The sequence below is a fragment of the Thamnophis sirtalis genome, unplaced genomic scaffold (assembly GCF_051295495.1).
Source record: "Thamnophis sirtalis isolate CommonGarterSnake01/CBP01778 unplaced genomic scaffold, rThaSir2_p1.2 scaffold_4, whole genome shotgun sequence".
Taxonomy (NCBI): domain Eukaryota; kingdom Metazoa; phylum Chordata; class Lepidosauria; order Squamata; family Natricidae; genus Thamnophis; species Thamnophis sirtalis.
The window spans coordinates 70,341,753-70,361,980 of NW_028261384.1; the positions used below are offsets into that span (position 1 = coordinate 70,341,753).

Genomic DNA, 20,228 nt, shown 5'->3' on the forward strand with positions numbered 1-20,228 from the left:
AAGGAAAACATTCCTGCTGCTGTTGCTCCTCCATGTTAATCTCTAAAAACAGCATATAAAAATTAATTTTTTTTAAAGAGGCAAGAGTGATTAAACCTTGTTAAAAATTAGTTTAAAAGGCCTAAAAATAATTGAAATATTAAAACTGCATAGATTAAGATTTTAAAAACTAAACTGAACTAAACTGAAATCAGAACCTACATTTCCCGAAACTCTCACATAGGAGGAGGAGGAGTTGGAAGCTGCATTAGGCTTTCATGTGAGCCGGGAAGCTCCAGTGAACAATAGAAATAATAAACACCAAAATATAAAATAGTTGAAATATGTACAATGAGCTCTGTGCTCATGTTCTATGTATTCGTATCTCAAATGAATTTGACCATTGCAGTACGTTTGCCTGACTTATATAGCATTTTTATTGCTGGCAACAAAACGCTGGATAAATGAAAATGTCATCTAATCCTCATCTACTCAAAACATTTTTGTTGAACAAATAGACTAGTACCTCAAGCAATTTAAAATGTTTCTTATTCTCATGAATTCTATATAGATGATATTGTATTGTTTTTCTCTTGTAAGCTTAACAATAGTTAAAAAATAAAAATGCCACAAAATAAGTTTAGGATGTAACAATATTGCAAGTAGCATTTTATATTATAATGATTATATAAAATAATACACAATAGTATTACTTTGGTGAGTAATTTTGTAAACAAAAAGTTATATAAAAATCAGATTTTTAGTATTTAAAGTTTATAGAGCAATAACTAAACTGTGTTGAAGTTTGTTTTTTGCTGGGGTATATATGCTAAATGTGGTACTGACACAGAAGTATTACATGGTTTTGTACTACTTGGTGAAACCAGGCAATAGAACATTTTGGGGAAATAATAAGACTCAAGAAATGAAATGATTTCTCTTTTATCTAGTGATCTTGAAGGAAAATTTTGAGCATTCCATGTTTAGTACATATATATATATATATATTGTGGCTCAAATTTCAGGAAACAGATTAGTCTAAGAAAGTTTAGGGCATGAGTGTCATGCTCGATTTCATTGAGGGCTGTATCAGGGTTGTGTTTGACCGTTTTGGGCGGGGCAAGGCCAGCTCGACGTCACTTGTGTCAGGAGCCGCTGTGGTGGCCAGAATGCTCTGCCAGCAAAAATGGGCTCATGAGCCCCATTTTTAGCTGCAATGGCCTTCTGCAACCCTTTGCCAGCAAAAACGGAGCTCACAAGGGCAACTTGTGACCCTTCTGAGCTCCGTTTTTGGGTGCAATGACTTCCTGCAACCCTCTGCCAGTGAAAACAAAAAAGTTTTAATTTTAAACTTGAAAATGGAGTCAGGCTATTTACTTGATACCGAACTACACATTTTCCTTGCTGCTAAGATTATTCCAGGCTGTATACATACGTTTAGGTAGGTTTCTCTTTTAGATTGAAGAAATTATCAAAAGATAGTCACTTCTGCATGTATATTTTTGTTATAATTCGGTGGCATTATGATTGAAAAGCATATGTATATATTTGGCAAGTTAGATTAATTATAATGAGGAGCAGGATAATTATAGAAACAGTTACAAAATGTTTCTGATTAAATTAATTGACATTTAGACATAACATTAGATAATTTTAGTTTCTCGTAATAGAGAGCCAGTTTGATGTAGTGTTAAATTAGTGACTACAAACTGGGAGACCATGAATTTTAGTTCATATGTCTGTGTAGTTGTATCATGATTGGTAGATTGGTGCTGATTGGTGCTGGCTGTGTGTCCATTGTTGTTTTGTGTTGTAACGGCCTGGGTGGTGGGTGGGGCTCGTTTGTTGACTAGGGCTGGTTTATACACACACACACACACACACATACATACACACACACACATACATACACACACACACATACATACACACATATATACATACATACATACACACACACATACTACTTAGTAAAGCTTAACGGCTGCATTGTCTTAAATATTTTGTTTTTATAGGATCTGATGAAGAATCTGATGAAGAAAAGCAGGATAGTGAAAAACCAGTTGTATAACAAATATTGCAATTGGAGGTGAGATTGGAGGTTTGAACAACAACTCTGACATAGACTTTATGTTTTGCATCAGATATGAGATATAAGCCAGCAATGTGCCGCAGTGGTCAAAAAAGCTAATACAATCCTGAGTTGTATAAACAGAGGCATAGAATCACGATCATGTTAAGTATTCATGCCACTTTACAAAACCCTAGTAAGACCACACCTGGGGGACTTCCGGCAGTGACGTCATCATGCTAGGGTTGAGGAATGGCAGCTCCTGTAAACTGTAACTCAAACTTCTTCATTTGGGCTCATTTTTGAGCACTACGGAACCTGAAAGGATCAGCAAATTCAGGGGTAACCTCTGAAGACTCTGTGATGGTAAGGCAAACCCCCCCCCCCCCCCAGTGGGTAGGAGAAACCCACTAAATGGATGAGGATCTATTCTGTCACTTGGACAGGACTGGAGCGATGGCGACTGCATAAGAGGGAAGCAAATAGAAAAAGCAGTTGAAATTGAGGCATTTGTTATCATTGACAACCCAAAAAAAGGAGGACAACACGAAATTGGCAGAGCAGGTGAGCTCTGTGGTGAAGACTGTTTTTACAGTCCAGATTCTTGCCAAAAAGCAGTGAGAGCTGAGGCAGAGAGCTGAAAGTGGAAATGTGAATAATAGAAGGGACGTGGCCGCAGAGGGAAACCCGATAGGAGAGGGAGGAGAAAGCACCAAAAGCCAACATTTACAACGGGAGTGGGATATATTAGCTGTTGAGAAGACCTGGAAAGCACACAAAGGATCATATAACAGTCGGGCTGGTTGTTTGTTTTTTTTCTTCTCCTTTCTGCTCTTTTTTCTGCTCTTTTTTCTTTCTAAAGAATAGCTGAACTTTGAATAGAGTTTCAATCATGAACAATAAATCCAGGTAATGAAGAGTTCAATGGTTTTTTTTGGGGGGGGATATTCTACAAATATACAGTATTTACTCTCCACAGAAGTTGGAACTGGATAGGGGATAGTAGAAAAAGAGCTGTTTTGGAACAGTTGGAGAATTCTTTTATTCTCCCCCCCCCCCCCTTTGTTCTGTCTTTGCCCCTGGGCCTGCTGTGATTATTGACTGTGATTGACGGAATGGACAGTGACATCTAGTGGATTATAAATTTGAACTCCGAAGGCTGATGCAAGAGAAATTGGCTGTGACATATGGTGGATTAAAGAAAACCATAGAGAAACTAATTATTAGAACTGAGTATCTGTATAACTGACATGACTGAGAGATATTTATTTGCATGATAATAGTGTGATATATAATTATGTGATATATAATAGTTAAGGATAAAAAATAGAATAGAATAATATATAGGATTGTCTAGATATTGAAATGTGATATTAAGAAAGGTTAATTATTGTTAAATATTGAGATATATAGCTACTAATATTTGTGGTAAAGTAGAACCTGTATGCAATTGTGGGCGAGGATAAATAGAGGGATAAAGATGGCAACTAGTACTAATTTAATGAAGATAGGGAAAAAAACAGCATACAACCCTGCTTCAGCAACATCCTCACCCTCAAATCAAAGATCTATTGAGAGTGCATTGGGGCTGGAGAAAGGCGGAGCAATGGCAGGAACAACAGGACCAGCACAAACAATGCAAAGTATGCAATTGATGCTCCAGATGATACAAGAGACAATGACCAAAACCCAAGAAGCGATAGCCACAAATCACGAAGAGACGAAGAGGAACCATGAAGAAATTAAAAACGAAATGGGAGAATTGAAAGGAAATATCAAAAAGATGGATGACAAAATTGAAAAGATACAGAATGTCTTAACAATCAACGAACAGAAAATCCAGAACATCAAAACAAAATAGAACAAACAGATCAGAAGATGGAAGGAATGGAGTTAAAATATGCACGAGTCAATAAAGAGTTAGAGGAATCAATAATCCAACTTGAAAACGAAAGAGTTTCATTTTATCTAAGATTCCAAAACATAGTTGAAAAAAAAAGAGGAAGACCTGAAAGGAAAAATGATTGAAATCTTCGCTGAAATTTTACAGAGAAAGGAACAAGAGTTGAGAGGAGACATTGATGAGGCTTATCGTGTGCATGCCAATTATGCCAAAAGACATAGGCTACCAAAAGAAGGGCATGTAAGATTTGCCAAAAAAACAACTAGAGACGAAGTGTACAAAAAAAACAAAAAAACAGAGAAGGAACAATAACATATAAGGGAAAAGAGTTGATTACTCTTAAACAGATACCACGGAGAGTCTGGGAACAATGTAGATGGTACCAATTTTTAACTAACCAGTTAAATAAAAACAGAATAATGTACAGATGGTTAGTACCAGAAGGAATATTGGTCTCTTGGCAAGGAAAAAGATACAAAATAGAAAATATAGAACAAGCGCAAGAATTTTACGAAAAATACTTCACAAGGGAAGAAGAACAAGGAAGTAAAGAGGACCTAGAAAGTAGAAGTCAAGAAGAAGAAACAGCAGAAGACAAGGAAAGAAACAGGAAAGAACAGGAGCAAGAAAGAAAGCAGAAAGGAAAGGCACGAGAGGGAAAAGTTAGATACAAACCAGAAGTAATAAAAAAATCTAAAGATGGACCAGGAAATAACAATTATCTTGTTAAACTTGAATGGATTGAACGCACCAAAGAAAAGAGGGCAGACATTTAACAAACTTAGAAAACTGAAGGCAAACATGACTTGAATACAGGAAGTGCACATTAAAAGGGAACATATTAATTTACTGGAAAACAAAAAATTAGGGAAACTATATACAGCACTGGCAGATAAAAAAAGACCTATATAAAGGAAAAAATAAAGTCCAAAGCAGTCTACTCTGATGAAGAAGGCAGGATTCTAATGATTGAATTAGAGACAACAGAAAAACTGATATTATTAATAGTCATATATGCACCAAATCAGAAACAAGAGGAATTCTATAGGAAATTACACAACAAAATAAATGAATTAGAATATGAAAATATTTGCTTAATTGGGGATTATAACGCAATAGTGGATCAAAAGATGGATTATGAAAGTAAAAGAAATAATAAGACCCCCCCCCCCCAAAAGTTACCTAAACCCTTTTTGAGATGGCAATGGAATATAAACTACATGATATTTGGAAAGAAAGGCACAAAACAAGAAAGCAATGTACCTTTTATTCGAACTCCCACCAGTCCTTATTGAGAATTGACATGGCCTGGATATCATCTGGACTTTGTAATCAATTAGAGGAAATCAAAATTGAAATAAATGAGTGGGTAGATCATAACCCAATAAAATTAAAATGGAAAGGCCAAAAAAGAAGAAAAATATGGATGATGAACCCAAATATCGTAAACGAAATAGAGTACACCCAAATGCTGGAGAAAGAATTAAAACTATTTTTTAGAATAAATAAAAAATAAGATACCTCAATTCAAAATCTCTGGGATACCATGAAAACATACATAAGAGGCAGGGATGTGCAGTCACGGGAGGCGGGGGAGGCGGGGGAGGCAGAGCCTCACCACTGTCATCATGAAAAGAAAAAAAAATGTAAAAGGAAAAAGGCAAGAGCTGAGGTCAGGCTGAGCTAGTTGCTGCCAGAGTCACTGTGGATGACTCTGCTTAGTGCTTAACTGTTTAAAAAAGCCTCTTTAAAAAGTGCCCTCTACAGGAGGAGGCAGGAGAACAATGTGCCTCATCTAGTCTAGTGTTTTATGATCACTCAAGCAGAGTTAAGCAAGGGTTAAAAGTCGAAAAATTCCTGACATAGATGAGGCACGTCGTTCTCCCGCCTCCTCCTGTAGAGGGCACTTTTTAGAGGCTTTTTTTAAACAGTTAAGCACTAAGCAGAGTCAGCCACGGTGACTCTGGCAGCAACTAGCTCAGCCTGACCTCAGCTCTTGCCTTTTTCCTTTTACATTTTTTTTCCCTTTTCATGATGGCAGGCAAGAGCAGAGTTGAAATCCTCTCTGAAACAGCTGGAAAAGGTACGTGTGTGGATCGGAGGGAGTGGGAGGAATTCAAAAAGTTTGATTGCATGCAGAGCCACATTGCCTTTTCAAACATACACACACACACAAAGAGAGAGAGAGAGAGAGAGAGCTGGATAAAAGTATATAAGCCCAGCTTAACTGATTACAAGTTTGAAAAGGCAACGTGGCTCCACCTGCAATCAAAGGCTCGGATCGGAAGGCAGCAGGGGAATGGGGGAAGGGTATGGCAGAGGAGCTGCTTTCAAGCCATTGGAAAATATATCCAATCCAACTTCTGTGTTTGTGTTTGTTTGAGAATGAGTGAGTGAGAGAGGGATCCAACTTCTCTGTGCATGTGTCTGTTTGAGAGAGGGGGGAGGGAGGGAGAGAGGGAGGAAGGACGTTACACCCATCCTCCGCGAGCTGCACTGGCTACCTGTCGGTCTCCGGGTGCGCTTCAGGGTACTGATGACCACCTTTAAAGCACTCCATGGTAGTGGATCTGGGTACTTGAGAGACCGCCTCCTGCCGATTACCTCCCTTCGACCAACTAGATCGCACAGACTGGGCCTCCTCCGAATTCCATCTGCCAGTCAATGTCGACTGGCGACTACACGAAGGAGAGCCTTTTCTGTTGCAGCTCCGACCCTGTGGAACGATCTCCCCGTTGAGATTCGTACCCTCACCACCATCCAGACCTTCCGCGCAGCCCTCAAGATCTGGCTCTCCCAGCAGGCCTGGGGATAGGTTTCCAAGTTACCCGCCCGAGTGTTGATTGCTGAACGAAAGTTGTGTTTTATTTTTTTCTTTGTTCACATTTTGTTTTGTCTTTTGATACTGCACCCCCTTCCCTTGTGATTGTAAGCTGCCCTGAGTCCCCTCAGGGAAAAGGGCGGCCTATAAATACAATAAACGAAACGAAACGAAACGAAGGAGGGGGAGGGAGAAGAAAAAGAATGAAGGAAAACTTTTTCGCAAAGGAGAAAAACAAATGCTGTTGTTTAAATCAGAACTGAGCATGCCTGGCTGTGGAATTCTGGAAGTTGAAGTCCACAAGTCTAAAAAAATTTGAAACCTCTGTGTCAGTGCCTCACCAGCCAACCTCATCACACATCACTGATAAGAGGCCTCACAATCGCCTACATTGTGAGAAAAATCAGAAAACAAAAAGAGCAACAAGAACATATGCAAAAAGAACCTAGGGAAGCCGAAGGTGAATTACAGGGAGACCCAAAGAATAAAATTAAAAAAGAAAAAAGAGAGATGATAAAACAAGATTAACTTAATAACTCAAAAAGAATTAGCACAGAAAATTAAAGCGGCCAAACAAAATTACTTTGAACAAGCCAACAAACCTGGATGATGGCTGGCATACAGATTGAAAAATGAAAGAGAAAAAAGGATGATATACCAATTAAAAGATTACGAGGGAAATATTCAACGTACATCAGAAGAAAAGAAGGCTTTTATTCAAAAATACTTCACAAAACTATACGTGCAAGATAGTATGGAGGAAACTAAGATAAAACAATATTTGAACCCAGAAAAGATAATTCCAATCTCAAAAGAACAAAGGGAGGTGATATACAGGCCAATAATGATAGCTGAAGTAGAATTAGTCCTGAAAAACGAGAAAAATAATAAAACCTCAGGACCAAACGGAATCCCGGTGGAGTTATACAAATATAATCAAATAATATTGGAAGAATTAGGAGTGGAAATGTTTAACGAAGTCTTAGGAAAGCCAAGATGCCTGAATCATGGACGGAAGCAATAATATCGCTAATCCCAAAAGAAGAAGCCAATTTACAAGAAATCCAAAACTACAGACCAATTTCACTATTGAAATCTGATTATAAAATATTTGCAGTGATTATGGCAGGAAGAATTAAACAAGTTTTCAATGAATGAATACATCCAGACCAAAATGGATTTTTACCTCACAGACACCTTAAAAACAATACAAGAGTCATTCGAGACATAATAGAATATATTATGAGGCGCATCCAGAAAAGCAATTGGTACTGGTTTTCCTTGATGCACAAAAAGCATTCAACAACGTAATTTGGAAATTTATAACAACAGAACTAGATAGGATGAAAATCGGAGAAAAATTTACAAAAATGATAGAAAAACTTTATAACATCCAGACAACCAAAGTTCTGATGAACAGAGAACTAACAGAGAAGATCGAAATAAAAGAGGGAGTTAAACAGGGATGCCCCCTCTCTCCCTTACTGTTTATACTAACTCTGGAAATATTGTTAAATGAAATTAGGAAGGACCAGGGAATAATAGCAATAGCAGTTAGACTTATATACCGCTTCATAGGGCTTTCAGCCCTCTCTAAGCGGTTTACAGAGTCAGCATATCGCCCCCACAGTCTGGGTCCTCATTTCACCCACCTCGGAAGGATGGAAGGCTGAGTCAACCTTGAGCCGGTGAGATTAGAACCGCTGAACTGCAGATAGCAGTCATCTGAAGTGGCCTGCAGTACTGCACCCTAACCACTCAAAAATTAGAAGAATATGGCGGTGGCAGGATTAAAAATTAATAAAAGCAAAACAAAAATATGACAAAAAAGCAAGAAGAGGAATTGGAATTAGTAACTAAAATGCAAATATCTAAGAAAGTGAAATACTTGGGGAATCTGGATGTCGGCAAAATGTTCTACAATTAAAGAAAACAATTATAATAAATTAGTGACACAAATAAAGAAAGATTTAGAAAGCTGGAAAAATATTCAGCTATCACTAATGGGACGTATAGCCACAGTTAAAATGAATATTTTACCAAGAATTTTATTTTTGTTGCAAGCTGCACCTATTAATCCTGGTATAGCAATAGCAATAGCAATAACAGTTAGACTTATATACCGCTTCATAGGGCTTTCAGCCCTCTCTAAGCAGTTTACAGAGTCAGCATATTTGCCCCACAGTCAGGGTCCTCATTTCACCCACCTCGGAAGGATGGAAGACTGAGTCAACCTTGAGCCGGTGAGATTTGAACTGCCGAACTGCAGATAGCAGTCAGCTGAAGTGGCCTGCAGTACTGCACTCTAACCACTGCGCCACCTCGCCTCTTAGTTAGGTAAAACTTTCTTTCAGGAATTAAACAAACTAACTGCTAGGTTCATCTGGCAAGGATGAAAAGCGAGGATTATACTAAAGTCAATGCAAGATAGCAAGGAGAGAGGAGGCTTAGCTTTACCAAATTGGAAGTTATACGCAGTAATAACTATTAGCAGTAACAACAACAAGGGTGTAGGGTGAATAGAGTTAAAGAATAAAAGAATTTTGGCTTTAGAAGGCCCTGACCTGCAAGCATCTGTATATGTTCCTATGGGATGATAAAAATAAAACGCACAAATACTTTCAAAAACATAATTAGAAATGCGTTATTGCAAAACTGGCTCAAAATTTTAAAACACCACTATGTGAAAATCCCTAATAGGCTATCCCTGACAGAAAGCACCCAAATTTTACAGATATGAATACAGTGTTAAGATACAGAGACTTAATTAACGGACAGGGATATTTAAAAACAATTGAAGAATTGGCAGAACAAAACATGAAAATTGACTGGCTAACCAACTTGCAAATCAAAACTAAACACAATAATGATACTAAATTATACAGCAGCAAAATAGAACCATACGAATTAGATAAAATAATCCAAAGCTCAGAAAGAAAGGTGATAGGGAGAATATATAAATTTCTTCTGAAATATAAAATGGAAGGAGAAATTGTGAAAGAACAAATGATAAAATGGGCACAGAACTTTGGCTACAATATTGAATTAGATAAATGGGAAAAAATTTGGGGGACAAATTTAAAAATGACACTATCAGTTGCATACAAGGAAAAGCAGTACAAAATGTTTTATAGATGGCACCTTGCACCAGTAAGGTTAGCAAAAATCTCAGCAAATACCTCCCCAAAATGTTGGAAATGTGAATCAACACATGGAACATATTATCACGTATGGTGGACATGTGAGGAGGCTAAAAAGTATTGGAAAAGGATTAAAAATTTCCTAGAGTCAATAACAGGAGTCAAAATAGATTGGAAACCAGAAATTTTTCTACTAGGAATGATGGCTGCGAAATATAAAAAAGAAATCCAGTATTTAATTTTACACATAATTATGGCGGCAAGGATTGCCTTCGCTCAGAAATGGTAAATAAATTAATACCAAGCGAAGATGAAATAATAAGAAAGGTTATGGACTGTGCCGAAATGGAGAAATTAACAAAAGAAATCCAGGGAAAATTACCTGAATATTATCAGATATGGGAAAAATGGTATAGGTGGATGGAGGAAAGAAACAAGGATCAATGAAAGAAGTCAATAAAGTCCAAAAATAGAAATTAAAGAGAATTAACATATATATATTGTATGCACACAAGAGAATTTAAATTTATTAGAGGTAATCACTCAATATAGCAGATAGATGAGTAAAATAAGAGAGTTAAAAATAGTGAAATGCAAATGAAATATACTAGAAGGGGAAATAACATAAGGAGAATTGTATTGATTTGAAATTGCTATTAGAAAGAACAGGAAGTTCCTGTTTGTACTGTATTGTGTAAACGTAGTGTATGTCTAAGTTTTGTGTGTGTGTATTTTGTATGTTTGTAAATAAATAAAACTATATATATATATATATATATATATATATATGTGTGTGTGTGTTTATTTGTGCTGATAAACATATATATATATATGTGTGTGTGTGTGTGTTTATTTGTGCTGATAAACATATATATATGTGTGTGTGTGTGTGTGTGTGTGTTTTTATTTGTGCTGATAAATAAATAAAGGGAGACTAGTATAGATCTATTTCAAGCTATTTAGCTCTCATCAGCTAGCCATACCCTTACTGGGATTTGAACCTGGGCTATATTGCACACTAGGCATACTAGGCAGAGATCTTAGCCATTAGGCCACAGGCTCTTATCCGTTTATCAGCGAAGCCAGGGTGAAAGGTATCTATTAGATTTTTTACAACCCCTGGTAAGCCCCAATTATGGGAGGAAGCTAACTGCTTCCATCATCTGTCCTTCGGCTCGTCACAAGAGTCCATCATGACAGAAACCCAATATTTTTACTGTTGCCTTTGTTATATTTGTGTTTTTTTTATTTGTGCTGATAAATAAATAAAGGGAGACTAGTATAGATCTATTTCAAGCTATTTAGCTCTCATCAGCTAGCCATACCCTTACTGGGATTTGAACCTGGGCTATATTGCACACTAGGCATACTAGGCAGAGATCTTAGCCATTAGGCCACAGGCTCTTATCCATTTATCAGCGAAGCCAGGGTGAAAGGTATCTATTAGATTTTTTTACAACCCCTGATTTATTTATTGTCATGTGTATATATATATATATATATATATATATATATATATATATATATATATATATATATATATATATATATATATATATATATATATATATATATATATATATATATATATATATATATATATATATATATATATATATATATATATATATATATATATATATATATTAAAAAAGACCACACCTGGAATACTGCAACCAATTTTGATCACCATACTACAAAAAAGATGTTGAAACTTTGGAAAAAGTTCAGAGAAGAACAACTAAGATGATCGAAGGTCTGGAGACTAAACCATATGAAGAATGACTGCAGGTTTTGGGTGTAGTCTAAAACAGTGTTTTTCAACCACTGTGCCGTGGCACACTAGTGTGCCGCGGCACAGTGTGAGGTGTGCCGTGGGAAAAACACTCGCCCCCCCCAAAAAATCGTTTTTAAAATGCGCTTTCTGAACTCGGCCTCTGTTGTCTTGGGAGCCTTCGGGGCAAATTCGCTTAATCTCCCGCCGCCGTCGTCCCTTTCACCCGAACCAGAGCTAGGGCAAGCCCCGTGGCCGTTGCACACGTGCGCGATCCTATTTTCTCCAGGGGACGACGAGCCCGAGGAAGAGGGAGCCGCGCAAGGGTGGGGCTTGTCATTGCAGGCTTTGGGCTGACCCTGCCTGAGAGCAGCTGCAGCTGCAAGCCAAGAGAAATTGAGAGAGAGGGAATGTGCACGTTGCGCTCTCCAGAAGGGCTAGGAGTGGGTCCGGCGGCTAAGGCTAAGCAACGCGCGGCCTTCGCCGGGACTGACAGCCGCGGCGAAAGCAGCCCCCGCCGGCCGGCCCTCGCTTTTGTCTGCTGGGTAGTGAAGGCGGAGGAGGAGGAAGCAGCCCGGCGTCGCTGCTCGCCTTTCCCGCTCTGTGCGTGGGAGAATGTGTGTGTGTGTGTGTGTGTGAGAGAGAGAGAGAGAGAGAGAGGTAATTCATAAAATCCCTTCCCCCTCTAGCCATTCTTCCCCTTTCCTACAACTGACATTGGTTTTTTTTTTAAAAAAATTGTGGCGGAGGCTGTTTGCTTCAACGTGGCTTGCCTCGTCTTTTGGGGCGGGAGGAGGGCTCTGCCATAATTCCACATTAGCCAACAGTTTTTCCATGCTAGAGCTAGAAGTGTTGTGTAAGCCCAATCTATATGAGAACCAATAGAAATTAGTGGATGAATTCAATAAACCATGGTTAACCATGTATAAATGTCTTGTGGAAACATTCCCATGTTGTCCTATTGCAAGTAGATTCGGTGTGTGTGTGTCAGGGTGGAAGGAAAATTGAAGTAAGATTATAAGCACAGTTGTAGTTTTAGTAGTTTTATTTAGAGGCAAATAAACGTGACTTGCCTCGTTCTTTTTGTTTATTTGATTCCTATTCAAGAGAATTACTTTATATATAGTCAATATAGGCACAGAGTTAAAAATTTTTAACATTTTCTAATGGTGGTGTGCCTCGTGATTTTTTTCATGAAAAAAGTGTGCCTTTGCACAAAAAAGGTTGAAAAACACTGGTCTAAAAGAAAAGAAGAATTAGGGCGACCTGATAGCAGTATTCTAGTATTTGAGAGGGGATCAAATTATTCTCCCAAGCACTAGAGGGCAGGACAAGAAATAATGGAAGCTAATCAAAGAGAGAAGCAACCTGGAATTAAGGAGAAACTTCCTAACAGTGAGAACAGTTAACCAGTGGAACAGCTTGCCTCCAGAAATCATGGGCGCTCCATCACTGGAGGTTTTTAAGAATAGACTGGACAGTCACTTATCTGAGATGGTATAGATTCTCCTGTTTGAGCAAGAAGCTGGACTAAAAGACCTCCAAGTTCCCCTCCAGATTTTATTCTATTCTTTTTCTTATTCTTACTAGATGTTTTACTATTATACCAACTGACTTTCCAAAGTATTTGAGCATTAAATTATAAATTGTTGAATATTTCAGGAGTCTTTGAAATGCTTCTTGGAAAGGACTGAAATGCTGGCAGAGGGTGTTTCTGGAGATTTTCAGTCATCCATGTCATGGTTGTCCCAAAGATGCTTTTTCAAGAGGCAACTGGACATTTTCTTTGAAGATGTTTTGCTTCTCATCCAAGAAGCTTCTGGGATGAGAACTATGTCTTCAAAGAATAATCTAAAAGTCTAGTTGCCTCTTGAAAAAACACATTTGGGGAATTGGTAGAGGCTGAACATTTTCACTCCACCCTTTTGTTTCTCAGTTTTCCTAACAGTCTAGTTTAGTAAAATAATTTTATTTTGCAATGAATTTCTTGTATATTAAGTCTCTTGACTATGTAAGTATTTTTCAAAACAAACAGTGATAAATTTATTACTTGGCTGTATTTATATTACATCAAAGTATACTATTTGACTATATTTCAACTTCATTTTTTATTTTTTATTTTATTTTATTTTATTTTATACACATAAGTACATCAACAGAACACATAAACACATTAACAAAAATAACCACATAACTTAAAAAAAACATAGGAACAATAAATTCCATCGTATATCATACAGTAGTTCCGAATCGGTCTCTTTGCAGTTAGTGTTTTCCTTTCTATACATTTCTATCTTGCGTTCATAATCTCGTTACTCATTATCCATTTTTATATACATTTCTTTATTTATTTATACTTAGCTACTTATGATCAAGTATTATTTACCTATATTGTGCTTTATATTTTTACTGTCATATTATTCCATTTAAAAGGGTATGAGGTATAATTTGGAATGTATTATTTACCATCCTTCACACCTGCTATGACACCACCTTATTTTCTCTTTCTTTTCTTTTCTCCCTCCCTCCCTTCTCTACTTCCTTCCTCCTCTCCTTCCCCTTCTTCCTTCCCTTACTTCTCCCCTACTCTTACCCTCTGTCTTCTCCTTCCTACCCTCTCTTTCTCTTTTTCTCTCTTCCTCCCTCCTCTCCTTCTCTTTCTCTCCCTCCCACCCATCTCTCCTTACCTCTTTCTTCTTCCCCTATCTCTCCTCCACATCTCACCTTATTTTCTCTTTCTTTTCTTTTCTCCCTCCCTTCCTTCTCTACTTCCTTCCTTCCTCCTCTCCTTCCCCTTCTTCCTTCCCTTACTTCTCCCCTACTTCTACCCTCTTTCTTCTCCTTCCTACCCTTTCTCCTTCTCTTTTTCTCTCTTCCTCCCTCCTCCTCTTTCTCTCCCTTCCACCCACCTCTCCTTACTTCTTTCTTCTTCCCCTACCTCTCCTCCACATTTCTTCTTCCTCTCCTACTATCTCTCCTTCTCTCTCCTCTCTCCCACCCTCCACTTCTTTCCTTCGTCCCTCCATTCTCTACTTCCTTCCTGCCCTCCTTTCCTTCCTTCTTCCCTTCCTTTCTTTTTCTATTGTTATAGGTGTCTCTTTCAAATCCAGTTTATGTTTTCTTGAAGGTATTATTTCTACAAATCCATTTTTTTTCATATCATTTCCTTTTTTCTCTATCATTCTACAGTCTATATGCCAGCTATCATCCTGATTTGATTTCACCAATCATGACCCCCTTGTTTTACTCATAATTATTATTTTTGAGAGTTGTTCTATTCTTTCATTGCTTTTTATTTCTTTGCTCCATCCATCTATACCAATTAACCCATATCTGGTCTACTTTCAATTTCTTAGGAATATTAAACATCTGGGCTCTTTTTTTTTTTAGTGAGTTCAGTCCATTCAAGTTTATCGACATAATTGTTATTTCTTGATCCATCTTTAGTTGAGATTGTTTCTTTTACTTCTAGTTTGTATCTGACTTTTCCCTCTCGCGCTTCCTTCTCTGCTCTCTCTCTTTCTTGCCTCTGTTCTTGTCTCCTGCTTCTTCCGCTGTCTTCTGATGTTTCTTCCACTTCACCTCTGTATTCTAGTTCCTCTTTGCTTCCTTGTTTTCCTTCCCTATTACAGTGTTCTTCATAGAATTTGTGTGCTTCTTCTAAATTCTCTATCTTATATCTTTTTCCTTGCCAAGATACCAGAACCCCTTCTGGTACCAGCCATCTGTACATTATTCTGTGTTTATTCAACTCGTTTGTTAAAAATTGGTATTCCTTGTGTTGTTCCCGGATTTTCCGTGGGATCTGTTTAAGCGTGGTCAGCTCTTTTCCCTGTAGTATAATCGTTTCTTCTCTGGTTTTTTTGTACACTTCATCTCTGGCAGTTTTCTTAGTGAATCTTACATGTACTTCTCTTGGGAGCCTATGTCTCCTTGCATAATTAGTATTCACCCTGTAAACCTCATCAATGTTTGCTCTCATTTCTTGTTCTGGTTTTTGGAGAAATTCAGTAAGGATAATAATCATTTTTTCTTTCAGATCTTCCTCCTTCTCTTCCATTATGTTTTGAAATCTTAGGTAGAATGCCGCTTTTTCGTTTTCAACTCGGATTATTGACAATTCCAATTCTTTATTAAGTTCCCTATATTCTATTTCCATTTTTCCCATCTTCTGATCTGATTGTTGTATTTTTTCTTCCATACATTGGATTTTCTGTTTGTTGATTGTTAAGGCATTCTGTATCTTTTCAACTTTATTGTCTACATTTTTTATTGTTCCTTTCAATTCTCCCATTTCATTTTTTAATTCTCTGTGATTTTTCCTTGCCTCTGCTTGGCTTATAGCCAAGGTCTCCTGTATCATCTGGAGCATCGCTTGCATGTTTTGCATTGTAGGTGCTGGTCCTGCTGATTCTGCCATCTTTTCCCCTTTCTCCAACCCCCACGCACTCTCCATTGTTTTTTGATTTGAGGAAGGGGGCGTTGCTGCACTCACATTGTGTATGGTCTTTTTCCCTAATTTTGATGAGGTTGCCATTTTTAACCCCTTTTTTTGGTCTTGCCCACTATTGGTTATAACTTTTACCTTATTTATACCTTATCAGTAATATCAATGATATATTATAATTATTATAATTGTATAAACCAATATTCAACAACAATTCCACAATTATCCTTCCTTGGTATCACCTTTCAATACTTAAACAGTCCTATGTAATAATACTAGTAGTATTCTATTTGATTAATTTGATTAGTAAATATCATAAATTTGTACATCACACCCTATTCTTATATCAATAAATATCTCTCAGTTTTGTCGGTTGTTCAATATTCAGTTCTAATAATTAGTCTCTTTAAGTCACTCTTTCCTTGGTGTCAGTGTTAAGAGTCCACGAAGCAAAAGACAGACCTCTTTCTTGTCTCTGGCACAGCTCCAAGCTCCCAGTCAAATCGATATCAGATACTTAAAAAATTCAACCCAGCGGCAGAAGAGCTGGTAAGCAGAAAAAAAAGGAAACTCCATTTGCCAACCCGACTATTATGCAGTCATTTCTTTAAACCTTCCAAATCCTTCCGGCAAATTTTATCCCCTGAAGTCCATGTCGGGATTTCGTTCTTACTGTGGCTGATCTTAAGGTTGTTGCGGCTGTCCCTTCCTGTCCATTCTAACTCAGCCTCTTTGCACTGCTTCTTCTCAGCAAACTTAAACTGTAAAAAACAGCCACTCTCTCGGCTTCTTCTTCTCTCAGCTCACCCATTTTGCCAGTTTCGCGTTGCTTTCCTCTCTGGATTGTTGGCAATAATAACAAGCACCCAAATTCGTCTGCTTCTATTTCTGTTTCTTCCTTCTATGCGGCCGCCATTGCTCAGTCCTAACCAGATGGTAGGATATTTCTTCGTCCATTTAGGGGGGTTTCTCCTATCTGCCGGGGGATTTGCCTTACCACCCCGGCGTCTGCACAATATCCCCTTTGATCTGCTGGTCTCTTCGGGATCAGCAGTGCTCCAAAATGAGCCCACACAAAGAAATTAGAGTTAGGGGTTAGAGGAGCTCTCTTACCCCGCTCTAGGCACAGTGACGTCACCACCCAGAAGCCGACTATATTTCAACTTTAGAAGGTTCGTATGATTGATTGCTGCACACAAAGAAACAATCTTAGGCACAGAGAGAATTGGGGAGATTTAAGTTAAAATCCTGTTCCTTTAATGCTAAATCCTGTATGTAAGGATATGCTAATTGTAATATTGCATGTTTTGTTTCCTTTTTCAGAGTGAAAACTTGACTGGAATGGCTTGAAGATTCCCACTCATAGAACTATTATGGTGATGCTGGCAGTTCACTTATTGTTGAAACTCCTAATGGCATCGTTAATTTAATTATTAATCAAAGGAATTTATCTCCCTGCTCTATAATACCTCATCAAACCTGTTTTGCATCTTCATACATCTACATATATGTGCAGACAGAACACACAGACACACATGCATACATACATATTTCTGTATGTGTGTTTATGTGTGTGATTAAATCATACCTAATATGAAGAAATACTTGTTATAATGTATTAATTTAGGTTTGAAATACATCTGGTCTTCTGAGATGTGGGGGAATTAAATCAGTAGTCTGTATAGTGGTCAGCTAATAAGGATTTAGATTTGTTATAATTTTTGCATTAACTTTAATTTTAACAATACATCTTTTTTTAAATGAAGTACACATTTGTGTATTAAAGAAACACATTAATAAAAAGTGATATCATAGATTTCTTTGTAAATTCTCAATGTTGTGAGGTAGTCCTTGAAGTCCTAATGAACCTACCTGGAGGTATTTACGACCTTGATTCAAAGTTCCGATGGATGCCCCCTATCCCCTGCAGTCACACTTTGGACCCTGAGGTGGTTTCCATCTTCAAAAAACAAAACAAAACCCAGATCCAGAAAAGTACAGACCAATCAGCCTAACATCAATACCCAGGAAGATACTGGAAACTATAATTTAAAAAAAATCTGCCAACATTTGGAAATGATGTAGGGTCTCCTGCTTGGGTGTGGGGTTGGATTAGATAACCTACAAGATCCCTTCCAACTCTGTTAATCTGTTATCTGTTAATCTAATCTATCCAACTTTGTGTCTAATGTAGGACTAGAATTTATGGACCCTTAGTTTCTACCCAGATACCTTGATCACTATATCAAACTGATTCTCAACCTGTAATTTCCAAGTTAATTATTAACAATGTTTTTATACCAATGACTTTGGAATAGAGGTTGTCCTCGAATTATGACCACAATTAAGATCAAAATTTATGTTGCTAAATGAGACATTTGTTAGGTGAGTTTTGCCCAATTTTATAACCTTTTTTGCAGTTATTAAGTGAATCATTGCAGTTGTTAACCATTGTAACATGTTTAAGTGACTCTGGCTTCCCCATTGACACTGCTTATCAGAACATAATCACATGACACCCCCCCTCCCCAGGACACTGCAACTAAATATGAGTCAGTTGCCTCATATCTAAATTTTGATGATATAACCATGGGATGCTGCAACTGTCATAAGCGTGAAAAATGGTTGGAAGTCACTTTTTTCAGTGCTGTTGTACTTTTGAACTGTCGCTAAACAAACTATTGTAAGTTGATAACTATCTCTTGGCAGTTTGTAAAATAGAAACAATAGTCCCACTTCACCTAAATCTAGCAACCCTATTTCTCAACAGTTGAAAGCTTTACAAAGAATTTTCAAGATCTTCCAAAAGAAAAATTTTAAAACAGGAGCTTATATTGGGAGATAACATGCCTTTGCTTGTCTTATTTAGCATATGCTTGTCAAATGCTTGTCTCATTTAGCAGTGGAACTTTAAATTTATTTGCTAATTTGTTAAATTAAATTTTCCCTAACTTGCTGTGGGGCTACTCTATGTGTCTTACAGTAATAAATAGAAATATAAATGAAAAGTGCATAAATAGAAATAATAGAACCATAAAGTAAATAATGACAATGGAACATAAAGGAATGACAAAGAAATACCCATCAACTGGCTGAATATATTGGATGGATCATTTCTGCTTGGAATAGAAAGTTATTCAGCACTTCTTAGGTTATGACCAACTTGCATGGCTTTGCAATATTATTTCAAGCTTTGTGTGAAAATTTCCCTAAGTATTACATTTTTAATTGTTAAAATGGACAGTAAAAGCCATATACCTTGAATTGACTTTTATGAAAATTGGTACTTATACTTCAAATAAACTGCTTCTGTTAGTCCTCCAGTAGGAACTTCTCAGAATAAATGTCTCCAGTCCAGGCATAAAATAAAGCTTTGTATGTTAATTGTAATCCAATTCTCAATTACAGTGATACCCCAGTACCCAACCTCAATTGATTCGGCGAGGCACAATGAGTACCAAAAGTGATGAATACTAAATATTTTTCCCCATAAGGAATAATGTAATGAATCACAAGGCAGTCGATACTGACAAGTCCAGCTTATGCGCTGAGTACCAAACAATAAATACTGGGACAAAGTTTTCACATCAAAATGCTTTGAGTAGCAAATTCAATGAGTTTCAAAGCAGTTTATACTAAGGTACTGTGTTTAGTATTGATTTCCTCTCTTGGCCTTTCAATACATACAGTAGTTAGTTAAATTTTGGGGTGTTTACACACCCAGTTTATTAATGTAATGAAATAGACCTTAGGTAAAAATTAATTTCAGTGAGGCCTGATAAATGGACAAACTGTAGAAGTGATAGTGTTGCAAGCTACTGAGCATCATATGTTCATCTGGGCTAACACGTCATTCTTGCTAAACCATAGATTTAGCGCTTTGATACAATGAACCATGTAGGGTGAAGAGCAGTAATTTAGTTTTAAGGCCAATAAGATGTGTGATAGAATTTAAAAAATGCTGTGATAATATATGTACAAGAGCATATATAAAAATTGAGCTTATGGAGTTGATCATAGATTTATTTAAAATGACACAACACTGAAAAACAATAGTTACAGATATCTTTTTGATATACACTATATAATTTGG

General features: G+C 37.2%; 1 protein-coding gene across 3 annotated transcripts in view; it reads left to right on the plus strand.

Annotated features, from left to right (window-relative positions):
• The window catches only part of STARD3NL (STARD3 N-terminal like), a 53,257-nt gene extending 35,294 nt beyond the window's left edge, over nucleotides 1–17,963 (plus strand). For 2 of the 3 annotated variants that reach the window (XM_087713098.1, XM_087713095.1), the window contains 2 exons: nucleotides 1,995–2,068; nucleotides 17,459–17,963. In XM_087713098.1, the coding sequence (XP_087569224.1) occupies nucleotides 1,995–2,050 (56 nt within the window). In that variant the 3' untranslated portion in view covers nucleotides 2,051–2,068; nucleotides 17,459–17,963. The remainder of the gene's footprint in view (nucleotides 1–1,994; nucleotides 2,069–17,458) is intronic. The other variant, XM_087713097.1, reaches the window with a different exon arrangement.
• Nucleotides 17,964–20,228: the final 2,265 nt, after the last annotated feature.